Genomic DNA, 18818 nt, shown 5'->3' on the forward strand with positions numbered 1-18818 from the left:
TTAAACAGTAAAGGTGTAAGTACTGAATCCTGTGGACCCCACTTGCAACCTTCTGCTTCCTTGATACATCTCCCTTATACACAATCCTCTGATACCTATCAGCCAGCCAGTCCTCAGTCCAATTCATTAAACGTGACATCCAAACTCATCTGCTTCAACTTAAATATCAGCTTATCATGTGACACCATGACAGATATCTTTGTAAAATTAAAAAAAAAAAAAAAAAAGGCAGAATATTCCTTTCCCTCATCAACTGCTCTTGTCACTTTATTATAAAAGGCAATCAGAATAATAAAACAAGAGTGCCCTTTAACAAATCCATTATAACTCTCACAGATAATTAAAGTAGAAAATCAAATTATTAGAACAAGTAAAATGTTCTACTTATTATTATTATTATTTGACACCTCCAGGGAGTCCAAAGACTCATCGAGGGAGAGTGTGCCACCAGCATCGAACGATTGGTCCCCTTCCAACTATGATGCTAGTGGCACACTCTCTCTAGATGAGTCTTTGGACTCCCTGGAGATGTCAAATAATAATAATAAGTAGAACATTTCACTTGTTCTAATAATTTGATTTTCTCACAGATAATATTACTCTCATCTGCCCAATGCTAAATGATCTCTTACTAATTTCTCCAAGATCTTCACAACTATTAATGAAATACAAAATAGTCTATAGCATAGGTTCACAAACTTTTTCGGGCCATCGCCCACTTTGCAAGACATAAATTTTGTAACGCCGCCCCATTATATAAATTATATAAAATTGGGTTTATTTTTGTACAAATCAATTAGAAAAGTGGTTTTATATATTTTATATATATTTTGAAATGAAATATAACGAATATATTTGCTACTGTAAACATAACCTATTATACACACGTATATATGCTCTATTTTCTCATTGACATAGAAAATTGATATCTATTTCTATCTGACATGGTAAATTTTCAAATGATTAAATAATTGAAATAGAAAATTGATAAAAAAAAATTGATCGTGTAAGACGGGTATAAGATGAATTAAAATGCAGTATTTAAATTTTAAATGATTATCTAATCGCAAAATCACAAAAATAATTAATTTTTAAATATATATTATTAATTTCTTCTATAAAGAGCCACCGACACCTAGACTGCCTGAACGCCCCCAAATGCTTCTGATCTCACTATAGCCCCCCCCCCCCCCCCCCCCAGAAGGCTTCAGCGCCCACTGGGTGGGGAGGTGGTACTGCCCACTTTGGGAACCTATGGTCTATAGTTTGATACTTCCAGTCTTCTGCAATGGCACTATCTTACTTATCCTATGGCTAGACTTTCATTGAAAAGCCAGTTCAATGGAGCTGTCAGTTCTTTAGCACATTCTCTCAAAACACATGGTGAAATACCATCCACTTCCATTGCTTTATTGACATCCAGAGTACTCAGTATTTGAAACATACTCTCTTCTTGTCCTCTAAACCTCAAAATTTGCCCATCCCTTTAGTAATAAAACCCTGTTTCTCTAGGATGAAATACTCCAATAAAGTGTTCATTGAACAACTCCATCATGTCTTTTGCATAAGTATTTATACCCTTGTCATTCCTCCTCCTACTGGCCATGTAATGAAAGAATTTCTTAGGATTTTCTTTGGATCTCAGGCCAATCTCCTCATATTCACTTTTTTGGCTGAGTCCTCTATTCTTCATGCATCTGCTCTCTAGCCCTCACAGCCTCTTTTTCACCTGCAGTTCCCGTTTGATATTGTTTGGCATTTACTTTACACTAAATTATGTTCGCTTTTTCACTTGGAGTATACAACTTGCCATTGCTGCAATAGATATTCCTTTGCCAGTTTTTCCAAGCACTGATGATATCTCGCCCTTCCAATTCCTTCATCCATGGAACTTCCTCAAACTGATATCTAAGACTTATAATCACCTGCTTTATAATTCCACATACATTCTTTTCTCTTTGATATTCCTGCATGCCTATTCATCTTCCAAATCAAAACCACATGGTCACTCTCTAGACCTGTGTGTGTGGGGGAAGGAGGGTAGAGATGCCATCTCAGTTATGATCAGATCTTCTGATGCTGTAAGCAAATCTGAAACTCTTGAACCTTGTGTTCATTTCACTACATGTTATCTGAGACATTTGTCCCTCAAGAATTCTGCATACATTACTTTCTTTATGATTGTGAATGAAGTACTAAGGCAGGACCTACCTTTTTATAAAACTATGCTGTCCTCCTATAGTGATTCCTATCCACCCATTCCTGAATTTTACTTTTAACCAACATTTCCAATGCTTTATCCACCACCACTCCAGAAATAGTAATTAGTCTGTAATTTGCTACTTCTGTCTTGGAGCCACCTTTATATAATGGAACTCTCGCTCATTGTGTGCCCTCCTTAAATTAATGCCTGAGATAGTTGTCTCAAGAAATCCACTTTCCTTATTTCCAAATTCCAATCCATCCTACCGTAATTAAGATCACCCTTCCTTTATTCACTAACCCAACCTGTTTGACCATTTCTTCATCACTGTCCTCCACATTCCCTGGTCTATAGCAACATCCAACTAAATATGTCTTCCTGTCCACTTCCACCTCACACCACATTGCCTCATAACCATTGCCATTAATTCCCTTTATCATGTCTTCCTTATGTGGACATGATTTCCCTGCTATCATCAGCAGCACTCCTCCTCCATTCTTGAGCTTTTTATCCTCACAAAAAAACACTACCCCTTCCATTTTTATTCCTGCTTTGATATCATCTTCAATCAACAATGTTTTTCACTTATTCGAATGATTTTGGATTGAATAAACTAAATTAGTTAAACTAGTTCATCTCTCTTATTTCTCATACTTCTGGCATTTGTAAATAAACACATCAGTTCAGTTTTAGGTCTATAACCATTCCTACCCAAGTCGCTTGTTAGTGGTGATTGCCCCACTTGCCCGGTCACCTTTATCACAGCTTGCCACATATATATCCTCTCAGTCGCTATTTCCTCACCCACATTCTGATCTATTCCATTTCTGTGCTGATCATCCCTATACTTGCATTCACTACTACTGCCAACATCCACTCTCCCTATGGCGTGTCTCCCTGTTCACTCCACCTCCTATTTCCTGTTCCTCTTGCATTTCTATTCTCTCTTCATCTCTCACACCACTACTGTTTCTATTACCAATCATTTCTCTATTCAGTACACTCTCCTGATCTTTTCCTTCATCTCTTATACCCTCCATATACTCTCCAAAATGCATAATGATACTACTACTCATCCAACTTCTACCTAATTACCCCTCCTGACCTTGGTATACAATCTGATTTTGCTTTCTGCAGATGTCCTCTATCTCTCATGTGCTGTTAGCATCCTTCCCTTGCTAGTTTTTATGCCATGATACAGCTTCAAACTTCCTCCTAAGTTTATCATAGTCATATCCCTTGTAGTTCTACATATACTCTTTCTTGAACAGAATATTCCTCATGTTTTACAACCTTCCAGTCAAAACTGCATGATCACTCTCCTCAGTCAGAGACAATTTGACCATTTTGGTTATGGATAGCTCTTCTGATTCTTTGACAGTATCCCACAAAAGGAATAACTAGTGAGTACTACAGAGTTCTGTTTTGCGACCATTATGTTTAACTTGTATGTCAATAACATTGGGATCAACTGAACTGTAGATGTGAAGCTGTTTGCTGATGATGCACAGTTGGGAAAACCTATGAAGAACTATGAAGAACCTATGAAGAACTATGAAGAACTAGAGACATGTTCACCTTTCAACTATCTGAATAGACTATGTGGAGCTGTCAGTTTAATGTTGCAAAGTTTTCTTGAAAAAAAATTCTTGAAAAATTGGCAAGGTTGGGATGCAGTGTATATGGTTAATAGAGAAATTTTGAAACATGTGGAAGAAATGAGAGATCTGGGAGTAATGGTTTACAGAAACTTGAACTTTAGGGGTTACATTGTTAAAATTGTAAGAACATTCTAACAGATTATGGCAATAATGAAGAGGACATTGACTGCAGAAGCAAAGAGATTATGGTTCCCTCGAAATAGGTTTTGATCAGGCAACATGTACTCTGTAAGGATTTGGTAACCTGGCTTTCAAGGGGATGAAGATGTATTGGAAAGGGTCCAGAGAAGGTTCACTAAGTGAGTGTGAGGTCTATGGAATGTTAGATATGAGGATAAGAGATTGAGGAGCGCAACTTGCAGAGTCTTGTGAATAGAAGGAGAGGGAATATATTTGAGACATATAAGTTGTTGAGGGATTGTTACCAGATTAACATGAAAAAGATTTTTGATGCAGTAGAGAGTGGAAAAGGATAGAACAAGAGGCTTTCTCTAAAATCTGTATAAGGAGTGAGTGAAATGCATTGCCTGGAAGTGTGGTGAGTGATTAAACTCTAAATGAATTTAAGGCATGGTTCAATGATCTTTTTGCATGAAAGAGTATAGATCTCCTGTGATGAGTCCTCTTAATCCATGGAAGTTAGATATTAATAATAATAATAATATCATTTCCAACCAGTTTCTTTATTTACTGACCTCAGCAGTTGTTTATTTTATAATACAAAATTCAAATTTTTTGCATCACTTTCATAAAATTACTCCCATGAACTGTATATTGTGACATGGATTATTTTGTCCTTTGCAAGCTTAGCATAATTAGCTCTCTGAAGTTCAGGCTGGATTTTTTTTAGCTCTTTATAGTGCATCATTTCATTACAGTGGCATTTGCTACGGTGCACTACTGTATAAATCCACTAGTATTGTTTTCTAAATCTGCATTGTAACACTGACTGTACTTTTGGTTTGGAAAAACCAGAGTTCTAGTTCCATCTAGAATGCAGAGCATATTTAAGTGCTTTTCGAAGAAACATAAGTTTGTTTCCAGAAAGAACAGGGTTTTCCTTTCTAAAATCTTGGAATTTTATTCTTACAAACAATCTGAAGAATTTACACAATTAATTCACGTAAAACTCTCACCTAGGATACTTCTTTTTGCCTGTTTCAGTATACACTAGTACCTCTCTATACGGCCCCTCTTTATACGGCTTTTCACTATAACAGCCTTGTGTAATTATGACTAAGTTTCGATTTATGGCCTACAATTTTTCAATATACAGCCAAAAAGTCAGGAAATCCCCTGTGTACGTCTTTTGTCATGTGTTCTGGGCCGGCCGCTCCGTGCAGGAACGCTACTTGCATCATCTTGTAGTCGTGTAATCTTCGCTTAGCACATAATTCGTCCCCGCCTTCTGTAAACGTGCTCATGAGATACATTTTGTGATCAGTTTAGTAAATTAGGTAAATCCTCAGTATCAAATGTAGAAGTGTTTATTTCTTCTTACGTTCTGTTTCAATTATAAGCATTGTTGATAAGTACATAATATGCATTTGTATGTAAATACAGTACATATTAAGTGTGTATGTATTCGTGTTGCTATAAAGTGTGTACATTATTTTTTGTTTTTTAAATCGAATCCCGTATGTATTTGGGGGAAACATGAGCTCGAAGCATTCCTTAAATTTGGAGACTGATGGAGTTAAAAAAAAAAAAAAAGAAGCCGAAAATTTGTCTCACTAGAGACTAAACTAGATGTTTTGCGTCGTATTGAAGCTTCTGAAAAAAATTGTTGATATATGTAAGGCATTACGGCTTGCGAAATCTGCTGTTCAAGCAATTCGTGCTCTCTCTTTCTCTATGTTCACTGGGCATCTGTAGATGCCCAGTGAACATAGAGAGAGAGCTCCGCTGCTCGATGATGTTCTGCACCAAGCCTCACCATATAGTCCTGTTGTTTGCTTTTCTGGCAGCCTCAACTCTCTGAAGATCAGTCACTCCACACATGCCATCCATCCATCCATCTCATTGATGGTCTACCCCTGCCTCTTTTTCCAGGAACTTTACCTTCTATTACTGTTCTGAGAAGTCCTCCTTCCATCCTTTCTATGTGTCCAAAATATTTTAACTTTCCTCTGTCAATATCCTTAAGGAGCCTTAAAGTTCTACTAATCTTTTCTAACACCCATTCATTTGTACGCCTTTCAGTATATGATATCCTCAACAGCCTTCTGTAACACCACATCTCAAAAGCAGATATCCGTTTCTTATCTGACATCTTTAGGTTCCAAGTCTCGCATCCATAAGTCGCTGTTGGAAAAACATCTGCATCTGAAATCCTCAACTTGGTTCCCATGGAGATAGATCCATCCTTCCAGATTTTAGACAGGTCTTTGACTGTTGTTTTAGCCATTCCTAACCTTTTTCTGACATCTTCTGAACAGCAATTCTTCACATTAATAATGGATCCCAGGTACTCAAACTTGCTGACTTCCTCAATTCTTTCTCCATTAAGATACACTTTTTTCTTAAGAGCTGCTCTGTTTGTTTTTCCTTTGAGAACCATGATGTTTGTCTTGCTAGAATTGAGTTGAGGTCCTCTGTTATTACTGATCTTGTTAACTTTGTCAAGAATTAGTCCTAGTTCTTCCATGTCATTACAAAGTATCATCAGCGTACCTCAGATTACTGATCAATCTGCCTCCTATCGTAATTTTTGTCCTGAGCTCATCCAATGCTTCATGCATGATGTCCTCTGCATATATACTAAACAAGTGAGGAGAAAGTAAACATCCTTGTCTAACTCCTTTTCCAACTTGAAGCCAGTCAGTCAATCCAACACCTGTTCTTACTGTGGCTTCTTGCTCCTTATACAAGTTGGCTATCACCCTGATAGTGTGTTGAGGAAAACTCATTCTTTTCATTACTTCCCACAGTTTCAAATGCTCAACACAGTCAAAAGCTTTAGAGGTCTAAGAAACACATTACCAGAGGGAGTCTGAATTCTTGATATTTTTCTGTGATCTATCTAAAGCAAAGGATCTGATCTCTGGTGCCCCTACCTTTCCTAAAACCTGCTTGTTCCTCAGGCATCTCTGCCTCAACTTTGGCTTCAATCCTATTTAGCATGATCTTTAATAAAATTTTGCTTGCATGAGATATCAAACTAATAGTTCTATAAATAACCTCTTTATCTCTGCAGAGATAAAGAGGTTATTATTCCCTTCTATAAAGCGTTGATACTTCCACATTTGGATTACTGTGCTCGGGTCTGGTCGCCTGGATTCCTTGGAGATGAGGAGGCAGTGGAAAGGGTTCTGAGAAGAGTGACCAAGTTGGTGAGTGATGTAAAAAATGCTCCCTACATTGATAGATTGAGAGCTTGTGGATTGCAGAGATTGGTTGATAGGTGGAGAAGAGGAGATATGATAGAAACATTTAAATTACTGAAAGGTTTTTATAGGATTGATGCAGGTGAAATGTTTCAGCTGTGTGATTGTGATGGAAGAACAAGAGGTCATCCCTGGAAATTAAAGAAGAGTGTGGTTAACAAGGGTGTCAGAACAAGGTTTTTTGCCTGGAGGGTGGTGAATGAGTGGAATTCATTGCCTGACTTAGTTGTGAGCTCTTCATCTGTAAGTGAATTTAAGAAGAGATATGACAGATATTGTTTTGCTAGTTTGGTTCTCCTGCGATGAGTCTACTGACTCCATGGAGATACCCGTAATAATAATAATAATTCTTGCATGCCTTCATATCACCTTTCTTGTGTAGTGGTATGAAAACTGACTTCTTCCAGTCTCTTGGCCATGATCCTGTCTCCCATATCCTTGTAATCAATCTATGAAACACTCTTATCCCTCCATCCCCTGTGGCCTTAATGAACTCTGCTGGGATTTCATCTGCCTTATTGCTGTTGAGCTGCTTAACTGCTCTTTCTTGCCTAAGTGGAGGAGGTTCCAAATCAAAATTTTCTTGGTGTGAGGCTCCACATTTTCTTTTTCCACTCTACTGTACAGTTATCAGTATTCTTTCCATCTGATTTTGATTTCCAACTCTTCTGTTAGTAATGATCCATTTCTGTCTCTGATGACATTCAATTTAGGCTTAAACTTGTGCTTTCTTAGTCGCGAACTAAATAAAACATCCTTTTATAATTATGCCTTCTCATCTGGAACTCTATTTCTTCACATTTATTATTATAGAACTTTTCCTTGTCCTGCTTGATGGCTCTTCTAATTTCTCTATGTAATCTCTTGTATTCTTTGGTCCCTGTGTCTCTGTTTTTCCAACTGCCTTCTTTTGATTAGTTCCCATGTTGAATCTGATATTCACGAGTATCTTGGTTTTCTTATTGAGCCGAGACATGTCTTCGCTGTAACCTGTATTATCATCTTGACTCCTTCGCAAAGCATTTCTAGTGAGATTGCCTCATTGGTCTCCAAAAAATCATCCAGCCGAGTTGATGTTTCTTCTGTGAATCCACTAGGAATTACTCTAACATCCAATCTAGTGGAATGTGCCTGATCTGGAAGTTTTCGGAGTCTTAGTCTTATAGAGCCAGTTGTTTGCCGACAATTAACCTCAAAGGATTTATCAAATGCGCTTACTCATTTCGAACAAGGAATAAACATCCTACTTCAACACGATCCTAATGAAGAATCATTAGAATGAAAAAATGATCCTAACACAGTGCCAAAGTTTCTTGCAGCATTAACACAGTTATTAACTGCTACAAATAGTTGCAAAAAAAAAAAAAGAAAAGGGACTGAATACAACAAACGCTGAACAATTTTTTTAACTGGGTCCTCAGACAACAACAGATGGTGACACACTAACAAAGTGATGTCATGCAATTTGTCATCAGACTGATTTGAAAATTAAAAAAAACTTTGATTTGTTATTTGTGTTTTATTTTATTAGTATTATAGAATTATATTTTTGTTTTTATTAATAACTAATGTAAACGATATTTTAAATGAAATAAAAAATCCATTTTCAACCAGAAACCCAGTGGTTTCTATTTTTTTTATATAAAATTGGAACGATCTTACCGAATTTATACAGCTTTATATGGAAATAAATGATTTGTTATACAACATTTCGCTTTGCAGCTGACTTTCCACGAACGTATCTCGGCCGTATAGCGAGTGTATTCCTAAATAATAACAACCATCCAGAAGTGAAGAAAATAATTTTAAGGAAGGTCCTCATCATATTTGATAGTTTGTAAATAAAAGGACATCCTCCTTTTATTTATAATTTCATTTATTTACAATTTTCATTAAATAAAATGAAATCTTAATCCAAGTTCAAACATTAATAGTTGATTTAGAAATAGTACTTAACTTGCTGGGAATTGTGGCATCTTGTAGATGTAATAACAGCTAAACAGAGTGTTTACAAATTGTTGGCAGTACTAGCAGGGCAGCAGTAGCAGTTATCCAATTCCTTCAATCTAGGCTTCTTGTAATGTTCTTTTCTTGTACACTTATTGAAAAACTTTTAAAATAAATTTTTTTTCCCTGCCACGAATATGTAAAGATACATTCCTAAGAAACAAAGTTTCTTAACACATTTGTGGTGGTTAGTGACCACATGTTCATAAAATGCCAGCAAGAACTAACTTTAGCAAATATATCCTGCTCCTGAATAGGGCAGTTGTATTTTGACAAAGTTTATACAGCAAGTAAGTTGCAATGTTTTCAGTAGAATTTTATTTGTAAAATATCTTGATATCGAAAATCTCTAATGCAATTTGAACTGATTTTAATTTGCGTGTGTGCATGCGTGCAGTTGCCTCTGATTACACTAATTGTTGCTAAATATAATAAACAGACTGTAAATGTCTCTGTACTATTTAACAATACTATGAAACTACTTATTTTTCTTGATTTTGCAATGTAGTGTCTGTTGAATATGGAATGTTTCCAGTTAACTGAAAGAACAGACATAGTAATTAAAAATTCATATTTATTCCAGAATAAATATGAATCCTTCTATGTCTTATAAGAAGTGAACTGCTTCTGTTGATCTCTTACAAAATACTAGAAAATGTGAGATATCTATTGATGAGACAGAAGACTGTTCATCAGCTGCAACCCTCTTAAAAGAGGAGGCTACAGGATTAGATTAGAAGAAAGAAGAACCACTGACCAAAAAAGAAAAAAGGGAAATTATGTAAATGAACGTAGGAATCACAAAAGGGTGGATTATTCCAACGATGATTTGATATTATTTATATATATATTACCATGTAAAAAGTATATACTGGTCATCAGTGAATAAAAGAAAATTCTTAGGAAACTAAATATCAAAATATAAACTTGAAATTAAAAAGTAAAATATAAATGAAACACAAACCGGCAAAGGTTGGTGAATTGGTAGAGCCTCTGCTACTAATGGCTCAGTTAAGTAAGTTTGAGCGCAGTTAGTAGTTGGAAGGGGACCAATCGTTTGATGCTGTTGGCACACTTTCCCTTGATGAGTCTTTGGACTCCCTGGAGATGTCAAATAATAATAATAATAATAATAAACAAATACACAGGTACAAGTACAAGCCATTAGGAAAAAGAAAACCAGGACATCCTCTTAAAAGATTCAATGATGACTTCTAAGGCCACTCTAATCCTAAATCCATGATAGGCATGATGATGACAAACAAATACACATAACAAGAAGAGTAAATTTTATAGTTATCACATGTATATTGATTGTTATTTCTTTATATTTCTTGAACAAATCTCTTTCAATCTCCTCATAAGGTTTTTAATTATGCCATCATTATATCTAAGGTTTATAGGATCACATGCTATTCACTTCACACAGCAACTTATAGGACACATATAATATCACAAATGTTAATTATTAATTATTTGTATACCAGCAATGAAAGTATTTTAAATTGATGAGGACGACATCCTGACAGGAATAGAGATGGAAGGGTATGATCTGTTTCATGAGGATAGAAGGGGTAAAAAGGGAGGGAGAGTGCTATTGTTGATAGAGAAAGAGTTATATCCATACAAGGTAGAGATGCAAGAGAGAAATAGGGCCAGTGGTTTTGAGGCAGTATGGTGTGAGATAGAGGTGAATGGAATCAAATACTTGGTGGGATGTTGTTATAGACCAGGTAATGTGGATGGTGGTGATAATGAAATGTACAATCAAATTAGCCAAGTAAATAAGAAAAGGGTGATCATTATGGGTGATTTTAAGTATGGCAATATAGACTGGAATGATGAGATAGCAACTGGAAGTAAAGAAAATGAATTCCTTGAGTTTTTGAGGGATAACTACTTCAGACAGTATGTAACAGAGGGCACACAAGGATTAAGGGGCTTGGATTTGGTCATCTCATCAGAGGATGTAATTATAAATGAGGTGTCAAATCATCCACCAATTGGTGAAAGTGACTATGAGGTGATTACCTGGGTGATTGCCAGCAGTACAAGGACTCCTGTGAAAAAAGGGTATATGTGGAACTACAAGGGGGGGTGATTATGAAGAGCTCAGGAGACAGCTTGTGGGTGTAGCATGGAATGAGGAGTTAGCTGGAAAAGAGATCAATGCAGCTTGGGGGATTTTCAAAAACTATTTAGTAGATGCAATGGGGACCGCGCGGTTAGCCTAGTGGCTTTGCGCTTCGCAACCATATGCCTAGGGAAGGAGTGTCCCAGATTCGATTCCCGTTGTAGACGTGAGGAATTTGTGGATCTTCCTCAGGCATAGTCAAGTTAGCCGGTCTTGGGCGCGGTCAGTAGGGTTTTTTCTGCCAGTTTATCTGGCGTTTTTCATCCCGCAAACAGGCAACCCGATCCCATGAACATACGCCTCTACAGTCAAAAATATATATCCCCCTCCCAGCGTCAGACCAGGCGACGGGTCGGTTGGGAGTAGTACTAACAAGAAGTCGCATCTAAAAAGTAACATGTGGACCCTGCATGGGAAAGCGGGAATAACACGTAGTAGAAGAAGAAGATTTAGTAGATGCAATGTCTAAATGTATTCCAAGGGTGAGAAGGTTAAATAAGGTAGGTGTGAGATGGATGAATAAAGAGATTAAGCATGCGATACAGAGAAAAAGGGCATTGTGGAGACAGCATAAGAGAAGTGGAAGTAACCAATTTCATGAGGTCTACAAAGACCAGGCAAGGAGGGTGACTTGGTTGGTGAGAGTAGCTAAAGAGAGGTGTGAACAGTAGTTAGCTAATGAAGCCAAAAAGAATCCTAGGGAGTTCTTTTGATATGTAGCCAGCAAAAGAAAGAATGATTATGGAAGAATGACATTGATTGGAGGAAATGGTATAAAGCAGCTGTTGCAGAATGTGTGGTGGAGATACTTAATGAGCAGTTCATAAAGATCTTTCAATCTTGTGAATGTGACTTCATGGAGATATTGAGAGCAGTTGATGATGGGGAAGAGAGACTGACTGTAAGTGAGCAAGAGGTGTTTGGGGAGTTGAGTAAACTAGATGTAAATAAGGCTGTGGGACTTGATAATATATCACCGCATATTCTGAAGGAGTGTGCCAGAGAGTTGACACCTGCCTTGACATATTTTTTTAATACGAGTCTTGCACTTGGTCAAGTTCCTAAAGAGTGGAAGGAGGGCAAGATTGTGCCACTTCATAAAGGAGGTGATCAAACTCAACCATCAAACTATAGGCTTATCTGTGTGTCAGGTGTTGTGGTTAAGTTGTTGGAGAAGCTTGTGAGAACTAGGATCTTGAGTTGGGTTGACAACAATGGTATAATCTTTGATGGACAGCATGAATTTGCTAAAGGGAGGTCATGTTTTAGTAATCTACTTACTTATTACAATAAAGTGACTGCTTCCTTGCACAGAGGAGAAGGATACACAGTAATATACTTGGATTTTGCAAAGGCTTTTGATAGAGTACCTCGTGATAAGTTGACAGTCAAACTAGAGCAGATGGGGTTGGATATTAGATTAGTGCATTGGTTTGGAGACTGGCTATCTGATAGGTATCAACAAGTTGTGTATTGTTGGGGGTGCGATATCCAGGAAAAGGAAAGTCACTAGTGGAGTGCCTCAGGGGTCTGTTTTAGTGCCATTACTATTTAACTTGTATATTAATGATATTGGCAAAGATTTGGATGGAGATATTCAGTTGTTTGCAGATGATGCAAAGTTTGGACAAACCATAAAGAGTAGTGAAGATGTTGTGGCCTTGCAAGAAGACGTGAATAAATTGAGTGATTGGGCAAGCAAATGGGGATATGAGTTCAATGTTTCAAAATGTAAGGTTTTAAAATTTGGAAAACAAAGATGGGATGCAGAATTTATGCTTGGTGAGAATATATTGTTTGAGGTAGAGGAAATAAGAGATCTGAGGGTGATAGTGGATAAGGATCTAAAATTTAGGGGTCACATCGCTAAAATTGTGAAGACAACACAAAGACTTCTGGGAATGATGCGGAGGACACTGACGTGTAGAAGTAGGGAGATTCTTGTTCCATTGTATAAGGCTTTGATTAGGTCACACATGGACTATTGTGCCCAGATTTGGTCACCGGGTTTTCAGAAGGATGAAGAGATGTTGGAAAGGGTCCAAAGGCAACTGACTAAGGTAGTTTCTGACCTCTGGAATGTTGAGTACGAGGAAAGATTGAGAAGATGTAATTTGCAGAGTCTGGTGAAGAGAAGGAAGAGGGGAGATATGATAGAGACCTACAAGTTGGTAAGGGGTTGTTATAAGATCAGTGGTGGAGAAGTTCTACAGAGAATAGTGGGAGATTAGGGGAGAACCAGAGGTCATCCCTGGAAACTATATAAATAGGGTGTGAGTATGGGAATGAGAGGCAGGTTTTTTTCGTGCAGAGTTGTGAATGATTGGAATGCCTTGCCTGAGAGTGTGGTGTCTGCAAGGAGTTTGAATGAGTTTAAGACACGGTATGATGAGATGTGTGTGTTTGTGATAAAAGGACCTCCCAGATGAGTCTTTGACTCCATGAGGTCTTGTGAAATAATAATAAATAACTCCTTTCCTTTTGCCCTCTTGTAATTCCAATTCTCAAATGGCTCATTGATAATGGTTCACATATTTAGACTTTTAGCAATTCACATATACCAACTAAATATAGCATTATTATTATTATGTGTCACCTCCAAGGAGTCCAAAGACTCATCAAAGGAGGGGGGGTGTATCTACTGTATAACTCTCTGACCACCAACGGTATCTGCTGCCCACCACCACTAGTACATTCACAGATAATCAGAAGCATCCATGCCCACAGCAGGATTCGAACCTGCATCCTTTTGACTGGAGAGCGGATACGCTAACCACTTGGCCAACCAAGCCAGCCTAATTATCCTTAATTATTGTTTTCTAATATAATATATATCCTAAAGCAAACACGCTGCCCCCACCCCACACACACATATTTGATTTTACAGTTGAAGAATTGTAATGATATATGCTATGCCCACTGATATGCAAGTACAGGCACACAAGGCTCTAGCTGGGTGCTCCAAACAATTAGAGCCAATTTAAGAACCCCAAATAATGGGTGGGAGGGGGAGGAGCAATCTAGCACTTCAATCCTGCCTGCCTTGGAAAAAGTGTGATTGAAAAACAGCCCTGTATGCAAACACGAAATTGATGCAGGGCACAGTGTTTTCACTCACCTTGATCTGAATTCTTTAAGAATTTTTTTGATAATAAGCATTCAAAACAGAACTTTAATATTTTATTGCTTAAATTATTTAAGCAATAAAATATTAAAATATTTAACACAAGTTTGCACTATTAGTTTGTTTTACTATTATATCATTTTAAACAATTGTTTCATTATTTCTTTCATAGCGCCGAACTGCTTGATACTCCGGATACTCTGAACAAAAAATTCCAGAGGACTCAGCCAATACCAATTCGTTTTCTAGTGGCCTGTTACTATGCTGCCTTATCTCAGTCAGAAATCCTTTGTTATGTTTTCATTGTTATTAACCAGATGAAATCAGCAAGCATTCTCTCCTTGCCACTTCCTTTAATGGCTTTCCTGTGGGGCACTTTATCAGTGCCCCGTCCAACTAAGTCATTTTGGATTACAATTATTACATATACTGAGGTATATATAAATTGAAAATTACTTTATGAATATGGTCATAAGTTTTAAAGCTTTTTTGTACATACTTCAATATACTATCAAATAACATAAATAACATATTTTTGTGTACACCACATGTCCTCACATGAATTGCAGCTGGAAGAAAGGCAATTAGTAAAATTTGTTATGCAGTTGCATAGTTAATCAAAATGGAAACCATAGTTCAAAAAAATCATGTTTTAAAAAAATAAATAAACATTCATATCCATGTTTAGTTTAAGAACATGTAATACTAACCTTTTATCACTTATCAAAATATTTAACTCATCTGGAGCTATTTTCAATAAAAGGCTAACCATTATCCTACAGTATGGTACAAAAAAAAAAAAAAAAAAAAAATTCTGAATAACTACAATGATATGTTATGTAGTAAACAGGTTTATTAATAAAGAATGTTTAATCACATAATGATATGTACATCCATAACTATCAGTGGAATCTTGGTTGAATAAAGAATAAAGAATTGCTCGAAATGGGCACTTTGTAGCACATGTAAAGGTTCTCTGTCTTCTTGGAGAACAAGGGTTGAGACATCTGTTGGAAGTATCATGTAATTTTAATCCTTAGTTCATCAAGGTTTGAAGGTGGGTCATGATGGAATACCCATTTCTACAACATATCCCAAACAAAGGCATCAAGTGATATGAGCTCAGGGGACTGTGAAGGGATTCTCATTTGTGTTAACAGTTCGTGGTCTCCCCAAATGGCCTTTGCATTGCAACAGATCACTCCTAATATGTCAGAACTTCAATTAAGGCAGTGATATCACTATTGCTTGGGGCAGGCTTACAGAAATGACAAGCAAATTTGCTCACAAATTGCTGTAGACTTGGACCATTTGCTCTACCAACTCCACGAACTCCGTATGAACAAAAATAATGCTCAGCAACAAACATCTTTTCTTCCAACATCAACGCTATTGCTACAGCTAAATCCAATGGCATCGACTCTACACGTGCTCTTCTATTAATGTGCATGCAGTTGAACGGCATATCTCATAGCGTGTGTAATGAAGAGGGTTTCCAAGTTCAGTACTGTTTTTGTGCCATACTGCATGTGAAATAAACATATTTATATTATATAATGTGGATAAAGAAAAGCACAGACCATTTCTCCAGTGGTTGACCTGAGAACTATTTCAGTTTATAAAAAACAAAAAAAAAAAAACAGGGTTGACACTCATGGCAAATAAACAGCAGAAAGAAATGCAACCTGCTCCCATTGAGTTATGCAGAGTAAAATAGCTACATAATGATAAATAGCTCTAATATGTCCACGTGTAATTAAAAAAGTGTTTACTTCTATTAGTTACTCACACTCAGTGACCTAGTTCATTAGGAATATAACTATTCTCAGTATGAACACATATAGCTTAGTTTATTTCAAGAATGTCATTCTGTTACTATATGTTTTTGTATTCATAAATATCTGTATTCCTGATGAAGTATGCATTGAGCAGTACTTAAACTGTGGGTTATGATCCCTCCAGAGATTATGAAAAAGATTCTGGAAATCACAGTAAACCTTGATAAATTTGAGTACATCAAATATTTAATAATACAACCATTGAAATTATTATATATTACAACTTGCATTCTATATCTGATTAATTTATTACAGAAATAACCATCATCAAAATGATTACAGTGATTACATGATTTTTTAAATGAATTGCAGATAAAAATAAAAAAATAAGAACTTGTGCCTTAGATCAAAATAAACTAGTAGAATAAACAACAGTTTATGTGGCCAAAGCAAATCTCTTTACCATATAAAACAATAACCCCAGAGACTTTATGTTTATAGATGCATTATGTTTTACATTCTCACTTTGAATAAATAATTGTTGATGGTTGAACTTTATTCAAATATGTTATTTTATGGAAATATATGAATGTTTTCTATAGTTGGCATTTTTATTTTAAAGAAACTAGTAATAAGGTAGTAAGATATACCACAACTTTCATTCTATATCTGTTTAATGTATTACAGAAATAACCATCATCCTAATTTATTTTACAGTGATTACATGATTTTTTTTAAATAGATTGCAGATAAAAATAAAAAAAAATAAGAACTTGTAAATATGACTATTCTCAATATGATCACATATAACTAAGTTTATTTCAAGGATGTCATTCTGTTACTATATGTTTTTGTATTCATAAATATCTGTATTCCTGAGGCATGGACTTTATTGAGAGAAGATGAGAGGAGACTCCCGTCTTTTGAAATGAAAACTTACAGAAGACTCTTGAGAATTCCCTATACTGCTCACGAAGCCAATGAAAATGTCTAGAAACTGATTAATTCGATAGACGGGAAATAAAGGGAAAATATTCTGACAGTCATCAGAAGAAGACAGATGAAATGGTTCGGAAATATAGGGAAGGCTAATGGCATTCCAAAGCAAACACTAGATGGAATCATTCCGGGATCAGGGATTAGGGGCCAACCTTGATTAAAATGGACTGACAACATCAAAAAATGGATAAATTCCTCCCTTTCTCAACCGACATCAAGAACAAGAGACTGAGATGATAGGAGGAGGATAACAAAGAACATCATCTACCAGCCATGAATGACCCAACGGTCCATTTAGGACTATGGGAGAGAAGAGAAGAGAGTAGTAAGATACACTTATTATTTATTATTATAATTATTCCTGACCTCTATGGAGTAACAAACAACATCATGAGAGGTCCACCTTAGAGAACACAGTCTTAGAGTAGCACCTCTTATACTCATTCCCTGTCTGCACTCTCATCTCCCCACCCCCCCTCTCAAGCAATGTATTCTATGCTCCTACCCCCTCTCCATGCAGAAAAATTTTATTCACTAATTCTCGAAACTTCCAGGAATGGCTTCTTTTCCTTGTTCCTTCCCCATCCACCTTGTCCTACAATATTAATAAAACCTCTCCATTGTCAGTAAGGTAAAAACTCCTCAACAGCCAAAATGTCTATCATATCATCTCATCTCCTTTTCATCAAACTGCAGATTACATACTTTAAGTTTATCCTCACAATGTTCTGCAGTCCCAATAGTGATTGCAGAGAATGAATCTGATCAACTGGGAAGTGATGTGGAAGAATGGGAGAGTAAGACAGGAGTGATTGTAAAGGTGGTTATCAATGAAGAAGTGAGTAGCATGAGTATAGAGAATGAGAGAACAGGTGTGCAAGACAGACATGGAAACAAGATGGACAAGGGAACACAGAGTGAGAAAGGTTGATGCTTCAAGAGGGTGTGTGTGTGTGTGTGTGTGTGTGTGTGAGAGAGAGAGAGACCTGGAATCAAGGTAAAACAGTTGGATTTGAAGAAGGTTCTAAGATGAATAAGGATAAAAAGAAATGGCTCAAGTTAAGCATGGAGAAGTCACATCAAATAAGTGGTAACAGTGGAACTAGCTATAGATTCAGGTATGAGCTGCTATGTTTGTATACAAATGCCTGAAGTGTACGAAACAAGGCAAGGTTGCATTAATTGTGTCTGTTCACCCAAGAATTGTTGGAATAAATGACACATGGTAAGATGAAGGTGACATCTTGACAGAAATATAGATGGAAAAGTATGATGTGTTTTGTAAAGATAGAAAGGGTAAAAAGGAAGAGGGGAGGGCACTATTGATGATAGAGAAAGAGTTGTGTCCATACAAAGTAGAGATGCAAGAGGGAAATAGTGGCAGTAGTTTTGAGGCAGTATACAGTGAGATAAAGGTGAATAGAATGAAATAGTCAGATGTTGTTATAGACCTGGTAAATGTGGATAGTAGTGACTATGAAATGTATAATCAAATTAGCCAAGCAAATAAAAAAGGGTGATCATTA

General features: G+C 36.6%; 1 protein-coding gene across 3 annotated transcripts in view; it reads left to right on the forward strand.

Annotated features, from left to right (window-relative positions):
- The window catches only part of Piezo (piezo type mechanosensitive ion channel component), a 1325935-nt gene that overhangs the window by 962448 nt on the left and 344669 nt on the right, over positions 1-18818 (forward strand). For all 3 annotated transcript variants that reach the window (XM_090398322.1, XM_090398324.1, XM_090398323.1), the window contains one exon: positions 14688-14949. In XM_090398322.1, coding sequence (XP_090254448.1) covers positions 14688-14949 — 262 coding nt within the window. The remainder of the gene's footprint in view (positions 1-14687; positions 14950-18818) is intronic.

The sequence above is a fragment of the Typopeltis vanoorti genome, chromosome 9, assembly GCF_054136105.1.
Source record: "Typopeltis vanoorti isolate ZY-2024b chromosome 9, IOZ_Tvanoo_1.0, whole genome shotgun sequence".
NCBI lineage: Eukaryota > Metazoa > Arthropoda > Arachnida > Uropygi > Thelyphonidae > Typopeltis > Typopeltis vanoorti.